General features: G+C 39.7%; 1 protein-coding gene across 4 annotated transcripts in view; it reads right to left on the bottom strand.

Annotated features, from left to right (window-relative positions):
• mark1 (MAP/microtubule affinity-regulating kinase 1) overlaps nt 1–14,701 on the bottom strand; it is a 43,647-nt gene that overhangs the window by 10,711 nt on the left and 18,235 nt on the right. For all 4 annotated transcript variants that reach the window (XM_017683761.2, XM_017683763.2, XM_017683764.2 and 1 more), the window contains exons 2-11: nt 12,793–12,996; nt 10,964–11,017; nt 3,960–4,008; nt 2,131–2,196; nt 1,979–2,049; nt 1,570–1,626; nt 1,211–1,447; nt 931–1,050; nt 604–703; nt 57–169 (exon numbers count right to left, since the gene is read on the bottom strand). In XM_017683761.2, the coding sequence (XP_017539250.1) occupies nt 57–169; nt 604–703; nt 931–1,050; nt 1,211–1,447; nt 1,570–1,626; nt 1,979–2,049; nt 2,131–2,196; nt 3,960–4,008; nt 10,964–11,017; nt 12,793–12,996 (1,071 nt within the window). The remainder of the gene's footprint in view (nt 1–56; nt 170–603; nt 704–930; nt 1,051–1,210; nt 1,448–1,569; nt 1,627–1,978; nt 2,050–2,130; nt 2,197–3,959; nt 4,009–10,963; nt 11,018–12,792; nt 12,997–14,701) is intronic.

Here is a 14,701-nt window from a genome sequence, read left to right as displayed (position 1 = left end):
TCATAAACGATGACTTTTACTACAGTTGTCTGAGCATAACTGAACCTGGTACTTGCCTCAGGAGGTTTTCTGCCTAAAAGTAAGTAAGTAGCCATGACATCATCATACTTCTGACCCACTAAAGAATCAGTGATCTCATCTTTGGGGAAACCCATTGTGATCATCAGGTCTGAGAGAAAGAGAAAGTGAGAGAGGTTACATAAGTATTACTTAGAGCTAAACTGTTATAAACCGCAACCCTATCTGGATTAAACAGTTAACGATGATGATAAACTGTTACAAGGGCTTTTTTGGAATTTGCAAAGTCTCTAAGAAGAGAGGTTTAGAACAGACAGAGAGGGCACGAGAGAGAGAGAGAGAGCGCGAGAAAGAGCGAGAGACACCAGTATATACTAAACACTGCAGACTACTCTTGGTATAGAAGTATATTTTATATTATTTAGTATACGACATTTTATCTTTTTTATTTTACTAGTTTTGGTCACAATCAGTATGAAAGCAGTATGTAGTAGGCTATTTTAAACACAGCAAATGTATGAAGAGAGATAGCAGTGTGTAACAGCATGTATGAAAATGAGCTTGTAACACTGTGCATATATGGACCTATTCGTTTGGTGTCACTGAAGTCTGGCTCAGGCTCTGTGTAGGGTTTGAGCTCCTCCTCCTCATGGCCGACATTCATCCAGTGATCTTTCATGATTTGCTGTGTGAAACACACATGCAATTATCATATAAACTCCAAAACACAACATGTAGAGGCAATTTATGCCTACATTAAATTGAACAGCTCACAATTAGGTAAATTGGCAACAGGTCAGTAACATCATTAAGTATAAAAAGAGCATTCCAGAGCGAATGAGCAAAACCTTTTTATCACATTGCCCAAGCCCATTAGTGGACTTTCATAAAGTTTGCACAAGAGACACAAACCTCTAGACTGCCACGTTTGCCAGGGTTTAGCACCAGCAGTTTCTTCAGTAGATTTTCACAGTCTGTTGACATATAGAATGGGATGCGGTACTTCCCTCTCAGCACTCGCTCTCTAAGCTCCTGAGAAGAACACATTCACATGGGTCAAAGAGAAAGCCCAGCTCAAATAAGCACTGCAAATGCACTCTCTCTAATGGTAGCAAGTAGCTCCTCAATGTGCTTTTACGATGTGTTTAAAACAAACAAAAGACACAATTAAAACTAAGAATTAAAAACTTACCTTTAAATTCTGTCCATCAAAGGGCAGCGACCCACTGACCAGCGTGTAGAGAATGACACCCAGGCTCCAGACGTCCACTTCAGGGCCATCATACTTCTTACCCTGAAAGAGCTCGGGAGCTGCATAAGGAGGGCTGCCGCAGAATGTGTCCAACTTGCTCCCGATGGTGAATTCATTACTGAAGCCAAAGTCTGCAATCTTTATGTTCATATCGGCATCCAGGAGCAAATTCTCTGCCTGCAGAGAGAGACACAGAGAGCGAGAGGAGAAAAAACAAGTCTTGGTACAGAAATAGGCCAAAAGGTGATGCACAAAGAACAAGCCACATCTGATAAGCCACACAGTCTCTAACAACTCACCTTGAGATCCCTGTGGACTATCCTTTTTTGATGGCAATATTGCACTGCAGACACAATCTGAAATACATGCAGGCGAGAGAGTGAATGAAAACACTAAAGCAGGCAAAAGAGAGGACAGGAATGAGAGAAACACAGAGAGATTACACTATCACTAATCACCTCCTGTCACTAGCAAAGTGCCAGCTACATCCTGTGGCATGATGAATTAATTATCAAACAGATGCAAGAGGATATCCAGTAGTGTCTAATGAAATCAAATGCCTACTCTATTGCTACCATGATAGAGCAAGCTTCAAAGTCTTGTAAAGACAGATTTCTGTTTTATACAAAGACAGCCCTTAGCCACTAGTGGGCAGTATGTGTGTTAAATAAGGCAGTAATGTGAGCAGATTTTCCGTCATCCTCTCACCTGTCGAAACTTGGCCCTGGCTTCCTTCTCCTTCATTCTTCCATGTGCAACTAAGTAGTCAAATACTTCACCTGAGAGAAACACACAGTATGGTATACACTAACTATAAAAGTATATAAACCTTACTATGGACCAGCAGCATTATTACTCACCTCCACTGGCATACTCCATTATCAAATAAAGTGTCTTCTCTGTTTCAATGACTTCAAATAACTTAACTGGCAAAAAAAGAAGAATGGGATATTAGCTAAGAAATCAACAAAACAAATGCTGAATATTGACTTCTAAGACAGGATATCAAAATGCAATACTTTTATGGTACCAATCATATTACCTGAATAAAACAGAGTACTGAAAAAAAAAATCAATACTGACTTTCAGTACAGTAGCCAGTCATTAAATAGGAAGTCTAAATAGATAACATGCTTTCATTCTGTATGTTGCCATCAGTAAATACACTCACTTCCAGCAGCTAACACTCATTTTATGGTTTAAACCACACCTTCTTTGTCTGAAACCTGAAATAAGGTACTGAAAAAAACTGCAGTTTAATAATCAATATCAAAATTAAGAATTATTTCATTTTATGGATACAAAGACATTCATACACAAACACGGGAAACTGAATGGCTCAACATACAATGAAGTGTTTCTATCGTTCTAGCAAACGCAAAGGGGACTTTGCATTACACTCATTTCATAATCCAATATGAATAAACAAATAGGAGTGAAAAACAGACTTAAGGCAATTACAAGAGCTTATTTAAGAAGTGGAGTCAAGAAGCAAGACCTAAATGCAGACAAGAGTTCTGTCTCTGTGTTCTGAGGAGAGCCTGAATTGGATTACTGGGCCTCTGTATGTACAATTGGAAGCCATTTTAGTACAGTGAATCAATGAACAAAAAAGCTGATGTCTGTGTGCATATTGCATGTTACTAGTTTCAAAATGGAATCCAAAATAATCCAAAATCCAGCTCTGTTTCAGCCAAGGAGCATCTCTCTCAAACGCTCACGCGGGTTTATAGCCTGGGCCACATGCCAGGAGACGATGGAAGCAGAAAGAGTGGCCAGTCATCAAAACTGACAGCAAAGTCTGACTGAGGCAGGTTTGTATAACTTTTGAAAAACAGCAGAGAAAACGTCCAAAGAAGAACATCTATCATATATCATATATCAATATGGTCCATTAGGAACACACAAAATCCTGTTCAAATCTAATCAGAATGCAGAGTCACACTTAGAGGGAAGAGAGAAAAGCAGAAGAAAAAAACTGCAAAGTCATTAGGGAAAGTGAGCTGTGGGGTGAAGAGGGAGAGAAAAAGAGATGAGAGTGGGAAAACAACCCCCATTACTCCAGAGACGAGCATTAATCAAAGGACAGAAAGGTTATGAGGAAGGGAGGGGTGACTAGAAGAGAATGAGAAAAGAAGGAGAAAAAGAGAAAAAAAAGAGAACTAGAGAGATGAGAGAGAGAGAGAGAGAGAGAGAGAGAGAGAGAGAGAGAGAGAGAGAGAGAGAGAGAGAGAGAGAGAGAGAGAGAGAGAGAGAGAGAGAGAGAGAGAGAGAGAGAGAGAGAGAGAGAGAGAGAGAGAGAGAGAGAGAGAGAGAGAGAGAGAGAGAGATCTCATTTTAAGGGTCTGGGTCTTTATAGCCCCGCCAGACAGAGGCAGGCTCTGATCATGCTTTATGAGGGTAATTCAGGGGTCTCTTGCTGGGCTAAGGGTAACTCAAAGGCACACAAATGTATGTATGTATGCATACACACACACACACACACACACACACACACACACACACACACACACACACACACACACACACACACACACACACACACACACACACACACACACACACACACAACATGACCAGCAGAGAAGCAGCAGCCTCTTCTTGCAGAGTTTGACTGGGACTGTGCTACACATTTCAAGCAGTATAGGCACAAAAAACATGCAGTTTATACATAAAAACATGATCTTACCTATATTAGGATGATTCAAAATCTTCATAATCCGTACTTCACGAAAAAGCTGTTGAGAAAAACAAAACCTTTAAAAAGGAAAAAAATTTAAATAGACACAACTATGAACTCATCTATACTGCTGCCAATACTAATATATAAACATTTATAAAATGTAGAATTTGGGACCTTGCCTGCCTGGATTAGCTTTACAGAGAAATTTGAGAGATTTGTTTCATAGGATTTCAAATATCCCTGTACACCTGTGACATGTGGCTTACGAGGTAGCTTGTAACCCTCTGTGTTACATGCTTTATTAGCAGTCCCACTGCAGCCTGACCAGCCTTCCCTAGTGACTCCCACCAGTTCACTAAAAATAGCTGGATGCTCGACATGCTGTTTTTCTGAAGCATAGGCTTCTATTTCTTCTTCAGAAAAAAACTTATCCATGAAGACTGAAGAACTACAAACAGACTTGCTATTCAAAAGGCCTGAACAGACTCTTTTTTTGTGGCCAGAGCAACAGGAGGTCTTTTCTATGAATGAAGAGTGAATGAATGAAGCTTCCTTCTCTTGCATTTCCTCCAATGAGTGGTCACTTGGCTAGTCTCCGACTGTGACAAGACTGGTTAAAGAGGAACAACTGACGAGAGTACTACATATATTTCATGCAACACTGTACTGGAAAGACACATACACAGGCCACAGTGTAAAGAAATTTCTTTTTTTTTTTTTTTTTTAACCTGTCATGTCTGGCCATTTTTGCAATCGGAATGGTAATCCGAATGTACTGATGTACCAAACATATTTGTTTTCACAAGAAAAAGCTCTATAGGTTACTAAAGCCTATTCTTGTTAAAAGTTTTTATTTTATTTGTTTGGCCAGGCCTGACAGGCAATAAAAAAGAGGACAGGAAAGAAAGAGAAGAAGGGAGGAGAGAAAAAAAAAAATAAAAAAAATAAATCATAATAATGATAATTAAGTAAGTAAATAAATAAATAGAAAAAAAATAATAATAAAAAAATAAAAAAAAGAGAAAAAACAAATAAAATAAGTAAATAAACAGACAACTAAATAAAAATAAATAGATAAATAAGTAAGTTAAAAAAAAAAAAAGGGAGGGGAAAAAAACAATTATACAGATATACATACATATACATATTCACATATACATATACATATATACACCCAGACATAATTCTACTATTTGCTGCTACATACATACACACACATGTTTACATATCTATACATATGCCTCTATACATATACACCCACCCACCACACACAATTCTACTGTTTGCAGCAATGTGTATATGTGTGTATATGCGTTCACGTGTCATGGAATGTGCTCAGCAATGAGGGCAAGAAGCCGCAACCATGCCCCCGTGGTCCAGAGACTGATAGGGAAGGACCCGGGGGACCCGGACCATCCACAGCCCATTAGGAACTCAGGAGACCTGAGGCCACATGCTCCGACGGCCACCGCGTGCACGCCCCAGAGGACGAAGAATGGAGGCCCCAGACAGAGCGCCCACAGACAAAGGGCAAGTGACCGGAGAGCCAGAGGCAATGAGCAGCCCACCCCCCCGGCAGGCCAACATCCCCAGCATGAGCTGAGCATACGGCCCCCGAGGGCCCAGGCGCCCGAGACCGGCCGACCCCCGGCAGGACCATGCCAGAGAGGCCCAAACCACCCTCAGGACACAACCGCCAAGGGAGCAGGGCAGGGACCACGCCAAGATGTCCAGCCATGCACCCAGGGACCCACAGGGCACCCATACCCCGGGGGGGGGGGGGGGGGAGTCGGCAAGCAGCGGGGAGCGGTGGGGAGGGGTAACTCATGCCCACCACCATGTACCACAGATGTCCAGGCTCAGCAAGTCATAGACCCAGGCCCAGCTGTCCACACACACATGTTCACATGCACCCACACACACCCACACTCGCACACACCAGTCACCCACTCATGCATACACACGGAACATACATGGACTCACAGTATCGGCGGGCGGACACCAGCACGGGTCAGCGGTAACCCAGGGAGGCAGCCACCCCGGCCCCGAATGACCGGCCGGTCTCCCCACCAGGCAGGGTGCACCAAACCGGGGTGTGAGAGGATTTGGTTACACGATTACAATACACATACTCACAATTACAATACAAACACACACACATACATACCAACACAAACACACTCACCCGCACAAACTTCACACACACCCATATATACGCAAACACAGTGGTCCTGGGTCCAGAACCAACCGGCCCTATGTGGTTGTCCCCCTACTTGAGTGCCCCACCCCTCCTCCCGGGAGGCATCCAGAATCCTGGAATGCCAGACAGACACCCCGGCGCGCCCCAGACCCCCCACCACCCGGCGGTGCGCCCAGGGGGGCACAGACCCCTCCAGCGCAGGGAGGAGCCCAAACGGGGGAGGGAGGAGCCCAAACGGGGGACGGGCGACCCCAGGCGCCAAGGCCCCAGACCCCGCACCCCGGCCCACACAGAGGAGGCCAGCCCCCCGGACGGGGCCAGCACCCACCCCCACGGGTCCCCAGGTCCCCACCCCAAGACCGTGAGCGCACACATCCAGGCCCCCCACCATCAACAACAGGGCCCGCACACAGAAACCACAGAGCGGCAGCCCCCATCTCCAGTCCAAGAGCCATCAGACACCCAAATGTTCTTGGCGATGCATAAGGCAGAAAGAACTATATGTGATATATTTGTTTCTATGTTTAATTCACTTATATCACCTAAAATGCACAGTTTTGGTGAGACTTGGATATCACAATGGAACCATGTGGATAAGTCTTCACATATTGTCTGCCAAAATCTCTGAACAGGCATGCAAGACCATATAGCATGCATATAATTTTCAATATAATTACCTGTGCAGTTAGTGCATATATTTGTTTCTCTGAGGCCCATTTGGAACATTCTGTGCCCTGTATAATGTATTCTATGGAGAGTTTTGTATTGTATAAGTTGTAAATTTGGATTTTTAGTCATTTTAAAAGTATTTAGACATATCTGTGTCCAGAAATTTTCATCCGGGATGATGGAAAGATCTCTCTCCCATTTTGTAATTGGAAGGGATATTGAATCATTAATTTTTAATAATAATTTGTATATTTTTGATAACAGTTTAGGGGTATAGAGGTTTAGAAAGTCTGTTATCCACACAGGGATTTCTAGATTTAGATTACTTAGATTAAATCTTGCCTGTATGATGGACCTCAATTGGTGATATTCCAGAAATTTGCTACTGCTAATTTCATATTTTAAAATAAGATCTTCAAATGAAATAAAGGTCCCATCATGAATAACATGTTCTAAATTATTTATTCCTTTTTCTTGCCATTCTGAAAAATTCAGTACTGTCTTTTTCCGACATATATCGGGATTGTTCCAAATGGGTGTTAATTTACAAGGGATTAGTGAAGACGTAGCCATCTTTAAGAATTCCCACCAGGCTATCAGGGTGGTGCTTATTGTAAGGCTTTTAAAGCAATTGTAATGTTTAATGCTGGAGCTAATGAGAGGTAAGTCAGATATTTTCAATTTCCCACAGAGTGTTTGTTCCAGATCCAGCCATGGACTGTCTGAGCGGTTTGATTTCATCCACCTTGAAACATACTGTAGTCTATTGGCTAAAAAATAGTGATAAAAATTTGGTAGTTCTAGACCACCGCTGCATTTTAGCTTTTGTAAAGTCTTCAAGCTTATTCTAGATGTTTTACTTTTCCATAAAAATTTAGGTATATTTGAGTCTAGCGACTTAAACCAAGCAATAGAAGGTTTAAAAGAAATAAAGAAAGGTAAAGAAATTTCTTAAACATGCATGAAGTATCATTTTCCTCAGGTCCTAAAGCAATTTAAAACACTATTATTTATGCTTTTAGTTTCACGACTACATAGACTATTCAAGTGTTACATTTCATCCATTCTTCCAAGTGCATCTACCATAACATGAACACCTCGCAGACCTAATGTCAACACAGAGCAAGCAAGGTGGAGACCCAAGGCAGAAAAAAAAAAAAAAAACAGAAGGTGAGAACAAGTGTGGGATATGAGGAAAAAGACAAAAGGGGCGTGTTCAATCAACCAGTGGTGGACAGTAACTAAATAAATGTAATTTATTATTTTTCAAAGTGAAATATCTTACTTTTTTGTCCACTACATTTTGAGAAATCTATCAATCCTTTTGGTTTTTGTTTATATAAAAAAAACGTAACATCAAAATTAAAGAAGCGCAAAGCAAGAGCACCAGTCAGGGCACACGATTCAACGTCAGCGTAGCAGCGTAAAATTGAGTGTCTATTCAACATAAATGATGAACTAACGCAACTTTGTGTAAACAGACCACAATATAGAAATATGTACACATATGCAGTTGTGACCGTTTACCAAGAGAGACACTGGAGTATTTTCACCTAAAATTAGTTGATGAAGCAAGAGTCTTGTTACAAAAATGATAACAGGCCATTAGAGCCATAATTAATCTTTTAGTACTTTCACTTTCAATACATAAGTACATTTGAAGGTGAATAGTACTTCTAGACCACAAAAATTCTGCAATACACTCTGACAGATCTATATATCACATGGCAAAGCAACACAGAAACACTCTGCGGGGAAAGCATAAACATTTTTCTATGGGACCAGGGCTTTGGAGAACATGGAAGTCGAACATATCATATCTGTTACCCAAATCCAGTTAAAACCCAAATCAAGATAAACCGAATGGGTTGTCAGTCTTCAGAAATTATTATTGGATGACTTAAGAACTATAAGACCACGTACTTGCAACTAAGATTTCCTCAAATGTTTGTGGAAAACATGCTTTATTAACGTAGAGTTTTATGGAACCATATTCAAAGTGGCTCAGAACACACTTTAAAAACCATAGACCTCTGAAGTTGTGCGTCATGCCCTTAATAAGAACGCTGGGTCTAAGAGGTTTTTCCTCTATGGGCAAAATTAATTTCATTTACAAAAATAGATGCCATCATGCCATGTAGTAAACTAAAATTTTCCCTACTATACGTCAATGCATCCTCTGGATTACTCGTTAAGGAGGTAAAATATTGTTACATCCATGCCGCTAGCATGAACATAAATCTACTACTCAAAGTGTATGTTACTACCAAGAAAGCACATAAACTACCACATTTTACAAAGCTTTGCATGTGATATTTTAGTGAGGTCGCCAGTCTTATATCAGTTCACTGCACAGTAGTGTTAGCTTACAATATAACAATGCTTATTTGCACAACTGCACAAATATTTTTCGCAAATGCTCATATGATTGAACCTTTCATATCTGAACATATCATACTCATATCATTCTGCAAAAACCTATTATACAGTACTACTCAGACCAACGTGTTTAATATTCTTATCTGCATATGTTCAGATATTAAAACATCTTTTAGCTCCTTTCCCACTGGCCCTTTATAATGCTATTCTTTGTCCTTAACAGAAATATTTGTCTCTAGTCTGTGTGCTGGTCTGGTCTGTTCAGTATGTCATACATGTTTTGCACTCACTACGACAAATTCCTTGTATGTGTAACACAGCAAAATAAAGAAATTCTGATTCTGATTCAATATTCGTATTTTGAAATCATTAACAACCCTTGTAATTCAGAGAAACTCATACTGAAATGGTTCTTCGGACTGATGGCAAAAATCTTGTGCATGGTTTTATATAGCAACAAAAAGCTTGACATCATTTATGATTAATTTTCTTAAAGAAAGAGAAAGCGAAACTATTCTATTTGTATGCTGTTGTCTGTGTTTGACTGTTTCTCCATTTTAAACACTCACAAACACATTATATATTAAAACACAAATAGTGAACACAGACCCACTTCAAAACAGGAGAATGACGCATACAGAAAAAACTCACTGAGGTTAGTCAGTATCATTTAACTGCTTGCAAAGGCTACCACATCAGAAACTGTAGCATTATAACCATATGCTGAGTGACGCTCAGCAATCTCCCATAACAGAGCCACACTAACTGGGATTGAAGTTACTCTGAAGTTTTAAGTAGTCTTGGTTGACTAAAAGTTAATATACATGGATTCATTTTGCGACCTACATAATTTTTCAGAATTTCTGCATTGGTAAATTAATTACAATTTATACAAAGTCATTCAGCACAGTCTGACGTGAAATGCATCACTCCGGAAAATCTGAATTGTTCAAAGTGGTGGTGAAAAGTCCTACATACTTACATACAACATACTTACTTTCAATGTAAGTCAATGGAACCAGAATTTTTCCCCATGTCATTTTGGGTAATTTCTTTTAGGCCATTCATCATAAAATTTACAAACAATGTAACAAGAGTAACAGATACTTTCAAATTATGTCAATACACACACACACACACACACACACACACACACGTATATGTGCCCGGGCGTGTGTGTGTAAATAATATTGGAACTTTTAGCAGTTACTTGTTTAGTATTTACACACTAAAAGAACTGTTATGATGTTAGTTCTGAGTCATGGACAATCATGACTCAGGAGCATGCAGTAGGTGTTCCTGTGCTGCAGCTACTGCATGCAAGGTCAGATGAGGATGGGGTGACATATTTTACAGCATCAGCTCCCAAAGATGCACTGTTTCAGCTGCAGTTAATCATTATCAACAGCAGCAGCAGCAGCATGAGTATAAAAGTTACTTCACAATGCAGTACAGTACTAACTAATCCGCACTGAAAAGTGTTCACACACTGACATAACTGTAACAGACTAAATCAGTGAGGGGACCTTTCTTCATATTTCATAACTACTAAACCCACAGAAGCATCAGTTCAAGAAAGTCAGGCTTTACATCTGCTGCGAAACATGAAGACGAAGATAGGCTTTGTACAGTACTCGTACATAATGCATTTCAAAATTTTCAACTCCTTAAAAGTACTTGTACTTAATGGATTTCTTTTACAACCAAATCGATAATGAAAATAAACTGCAGATAAATTAAATAAATTCAGCAAGGAGCTCACCTTTTGTAAACTAGTGGGGTTTAACTGCGTCTTATCAATAATCTTTACAGCAACCTGAAAGAGAAAATGGTGTTAATGAGTAGGATTCAGCCCGATCGATATACTGTTTTGTGAACCTGTGGGTACAATGAAGACATGGGTGCAGTTTGATACAGTTCAGAGAAGTTTTGGGCATGTATTTAAGGAAAATATTTCAGCAACGTTTTTTTACACTGAACTTTTTTTGACCAAGTATTTCTTTAACTACATGCTAGTAATATATGCTAAACATTTGAATTTGAAGAAACAAAAACAACCATCATAGTTAACATGACAAAAATATTTCGCTCAGGCATAACATGAACCCTGCAGATCTAAAACTTTTCACTAAAACTGCTGTGGTCTAAAATGAAAATCCAAAATATCAGCTAGTATTACTGGTCATCAGAATTTTTAACCCCTTAAAATTGGTACTGGCCACAAAATGTTCACATCAGTTGGGCCTTAGAATGGTGTAAATGTAGGCTCATCTCAAAATGATCAGGGGCTACTGAAAATGTATACAAATACACCAAACCACACACTGACATTCTCTCTCTCTATCTCTCTCTCTCTCACACACACACACACACACACACACACACACACACACACACACACACACACACACAAATGCTTGGAAAGAAGACCTGTACAGTCTACACCTTGGACTGGTATTTCTCATGATGTTGAGCTGAATAGGTCCAGCAGCTAAAATAAGGTCTAAGGAGAGCTTTGGGCTTTCTAGCATGCTTTACAGTAAAGAAGCATAGCATTTAAACAGCTTTAAGCACTTCTTGAAATCACTTAACTAAAAACAGGAAATATCTAAACAATTCCAGTGTTTTCTCTTCATCACCGTTTTATTCGGCAAAGAATCACTTCACTTTTTGGCAGAGAGAAGACAATAAAAGGATATTAAAATGTCTAACTAGTATTATAACTAGTAAGAAGTATTCTCTGTTCCTGGATGTGCTTATGACAAAGGAGCTTGTGTATTAGAGAATTATGTATTGTCTAATGTAAGATCTAATGTAAGATCTAAAGGCTCCAGGGCATGGATGTCATCAGCCATCCAGGTGTGGGGACATAACCACTTCATCGCTTATGTAATACTGAGTTCCCTGACAGTCCTGTGGACGACTACTCTGACGTACAAAGCATCAATAATGGACTGTGTTTCCAACTCTAGCATATGTGCCTGCTTTTATCCTTCATCATTTTAGAACTCTGAGAAACATCTCAAGCAAACCAAACACAGTGCGAGTGCAAGCTTGACTTTAGGTTTATACTGATTATACTTTGGCGTCAAATATTATCAAGTACAACCCCAATTCCAATGAAGTTGGGACATTGTGTAAAACATAAAAACAGAATATGATTTGCAAATCCTTTTCAAGCTAAATTCAATTGAATACACTACAAAGACAAGATATATAAACTTATTATACGGATAAACTTTATTGTTTTCTATTCAAATTGTTTAAATTCAAAATTAGTGAATATTTGCAAAAAACAAAGTTTATCCATTTGAATGAAATATCTTGTCTTTGTAGTGTATTCAATTGAATATAGGTTGAAAAGTATTTGCAAATCAGCGTATTCAGTTTTTATTTATGTTTTACACAATGTCCCAATTTCATTGGAATTAGGGTTGTATTTCTAATTTGATATTCTGATCCCAGTATGTGACTGATTTTTATAGGATCATTAATGTACTTCTGGTTTTAACTCTCAAAGATATCACAGGGATAAAACACGTTTTGCAAAAGTGAGTGAGGAAGAGACAAAATGATCCCTTTATGCATTACCTCACGACCTGTTAAAACATGGCGTGCAAGCTTTACTTTGGCAAAGTTGCCCTTCCCAATCGTCTTCAGTAATCTGTAGTTGCCAACATGAGGCTGTTCGTCTGTGATCGATGCCACAGAGTTCCGACATCGTAGGAGACTCTGTCGACTGGCCGATTTTGCCGGAGGTGCTGGGGGTTCCACATAGCCGTCCACTGATGTATGCTAGAAGACAAAGACAATCAGGAAACTAAGTAAGTAAACTACAAAAATTCTTAATTTTAGTCACAGTCAAATAGAACACTTCAAATGCACACCCCCTAAACCAGAGGTCTTTAATTAAAATTCAATAAGGTCCAGTCAAAGAAAACTTCCTCAAGCAAGGGTCCGGAACCTCATAATGTCTAACTTGCATTATGATTCAGTTCCATATACTGTAATGTAGTATTTGGATTATGTAAATATCTTATGTAGTCAACAATTGAACGTTGAATCAAATAAAGTACAGTTCAGTCATATTTCAAAAATATTTGTCAGTTCTCTTTTTACAGCACATGTGGAATAATCTGGCTCACTTTCTTCTCCAATTGTTGTGTCACGCTTCGTCCCTCCCATGTGTGTGCCACTCACTTCAGTCTCAGTGCTCATCGTAATGCACAGATCTGATTGGCTGAGTAGCGTCACGTGTAATATTAACAACCCATACGATTGGTCTGCAAGTCTCATGGACCGCTAAAGCTACTGTAAAGGCTAGAAAAGTTATGCAGATTAAAATAGGATCACCCTGTCAAAATCAAATAATTATCATAAGTTTATCGGTTATAGACTCAGGTCTGCATAGGACAGCATCTGGCTCCGGACTCGGACGGCAGTCCACCCATTAGTGGCCTCTGCCCTAAACTGATGTTCGGCAACTCCAGATTCAGTGTTAAGGAATTTCCTTCTGTTCAACTGAAAAAGGGAAAAAATTGATAATACATTGAGAGCTCTATATGTGTGACCAACAGTAGTGTGGTTGCTAAGGGTCTTTACATGGGTTGCATAGAAAGATATTCTTTCTTACTCCCCCTGGACAAGACAAGCCTTAGACATAAAATGACTGGGGGCTTATTTAGTGAGTGTGCATGCAGTCTTTATAAAACTCCAATACATGGTGGAAAAGTACAAAATGCTAGGTAAATGTGCAGAATTTAAAAAATGATTCACGATTAAGGCTACACTATGTACTTTTAGGGATTTGGAGACCTGCTACATGCAGCACACATTTTGCAACATCTGTCATGCTTTGGACTCGCATGGCCTGTGCTACTCCAGGATCAGGAAGGACGCTGGTGGCAGGGCTGAAGGTTACGGCAGCCATTTCAAATTTATTTTCATACCAAACAAAAAGAACTGGCTACTTTTCAGTCTTTTTCACAAATTTGAACTTCAGCTTATCAGTCTTTGGCTGCTGGTGCTCTTCCCTCTCCTCGATCTTTACTCTTTTTAAAAGGCACTCACACTGCCATCACCAGATCAGCATCAACCCGCTTTTGTCAAGGGCATTGTCAGCTCCTGAGCTGAGAAGAAAAATAAAAGCTTGCCCTGTCCAGACCGGTTAACCGATGAATGAGTCCTTACAAGCACTAGATAGCCTGATTATATCTACATTGGTTACCAGTCAGTTACCCAACATTGGTTACCAGTCAACTTCCGCATTGAGTACAAAATTCTTTTACTGACAATCTCTAAATGGCCCCTCAGTACCTGAGTAAACATATCTCTTATTATGAGCTGTCCCACCTACTAAGATCACAAGGTGCTGGCTTATTATTGGAATAACGTTCTAGCCAGTGTTCAGGATTCAGTTTTTAAGTCTAGGCTAAAAACCTACTTGTTAATCAAACTTTTACAAATTAGTTTTTCCTGTTAGACAAAAAGGTGCAGATCT

The sequence above is a fragment of the Pygocentrus nattereri genome, chromosome 15 (genome assembly GCF_015220715.1).
Source record: "Pygocentrus nattereri isolate fPygNat1 chromosome 15, fPygNat1.pri, whole genome shotgun sequence".
NCBI lineage: Eukaryota > Metazoa > Chordata > Actinopteri > Characiformes > Serrasalmidae > Pygocentrus > Pygocentrus nattereri.
Note: the sequence above shows the minus strand (reverse complement) of the source record. Positions and strands in the feature narration are given on the sequence as shown.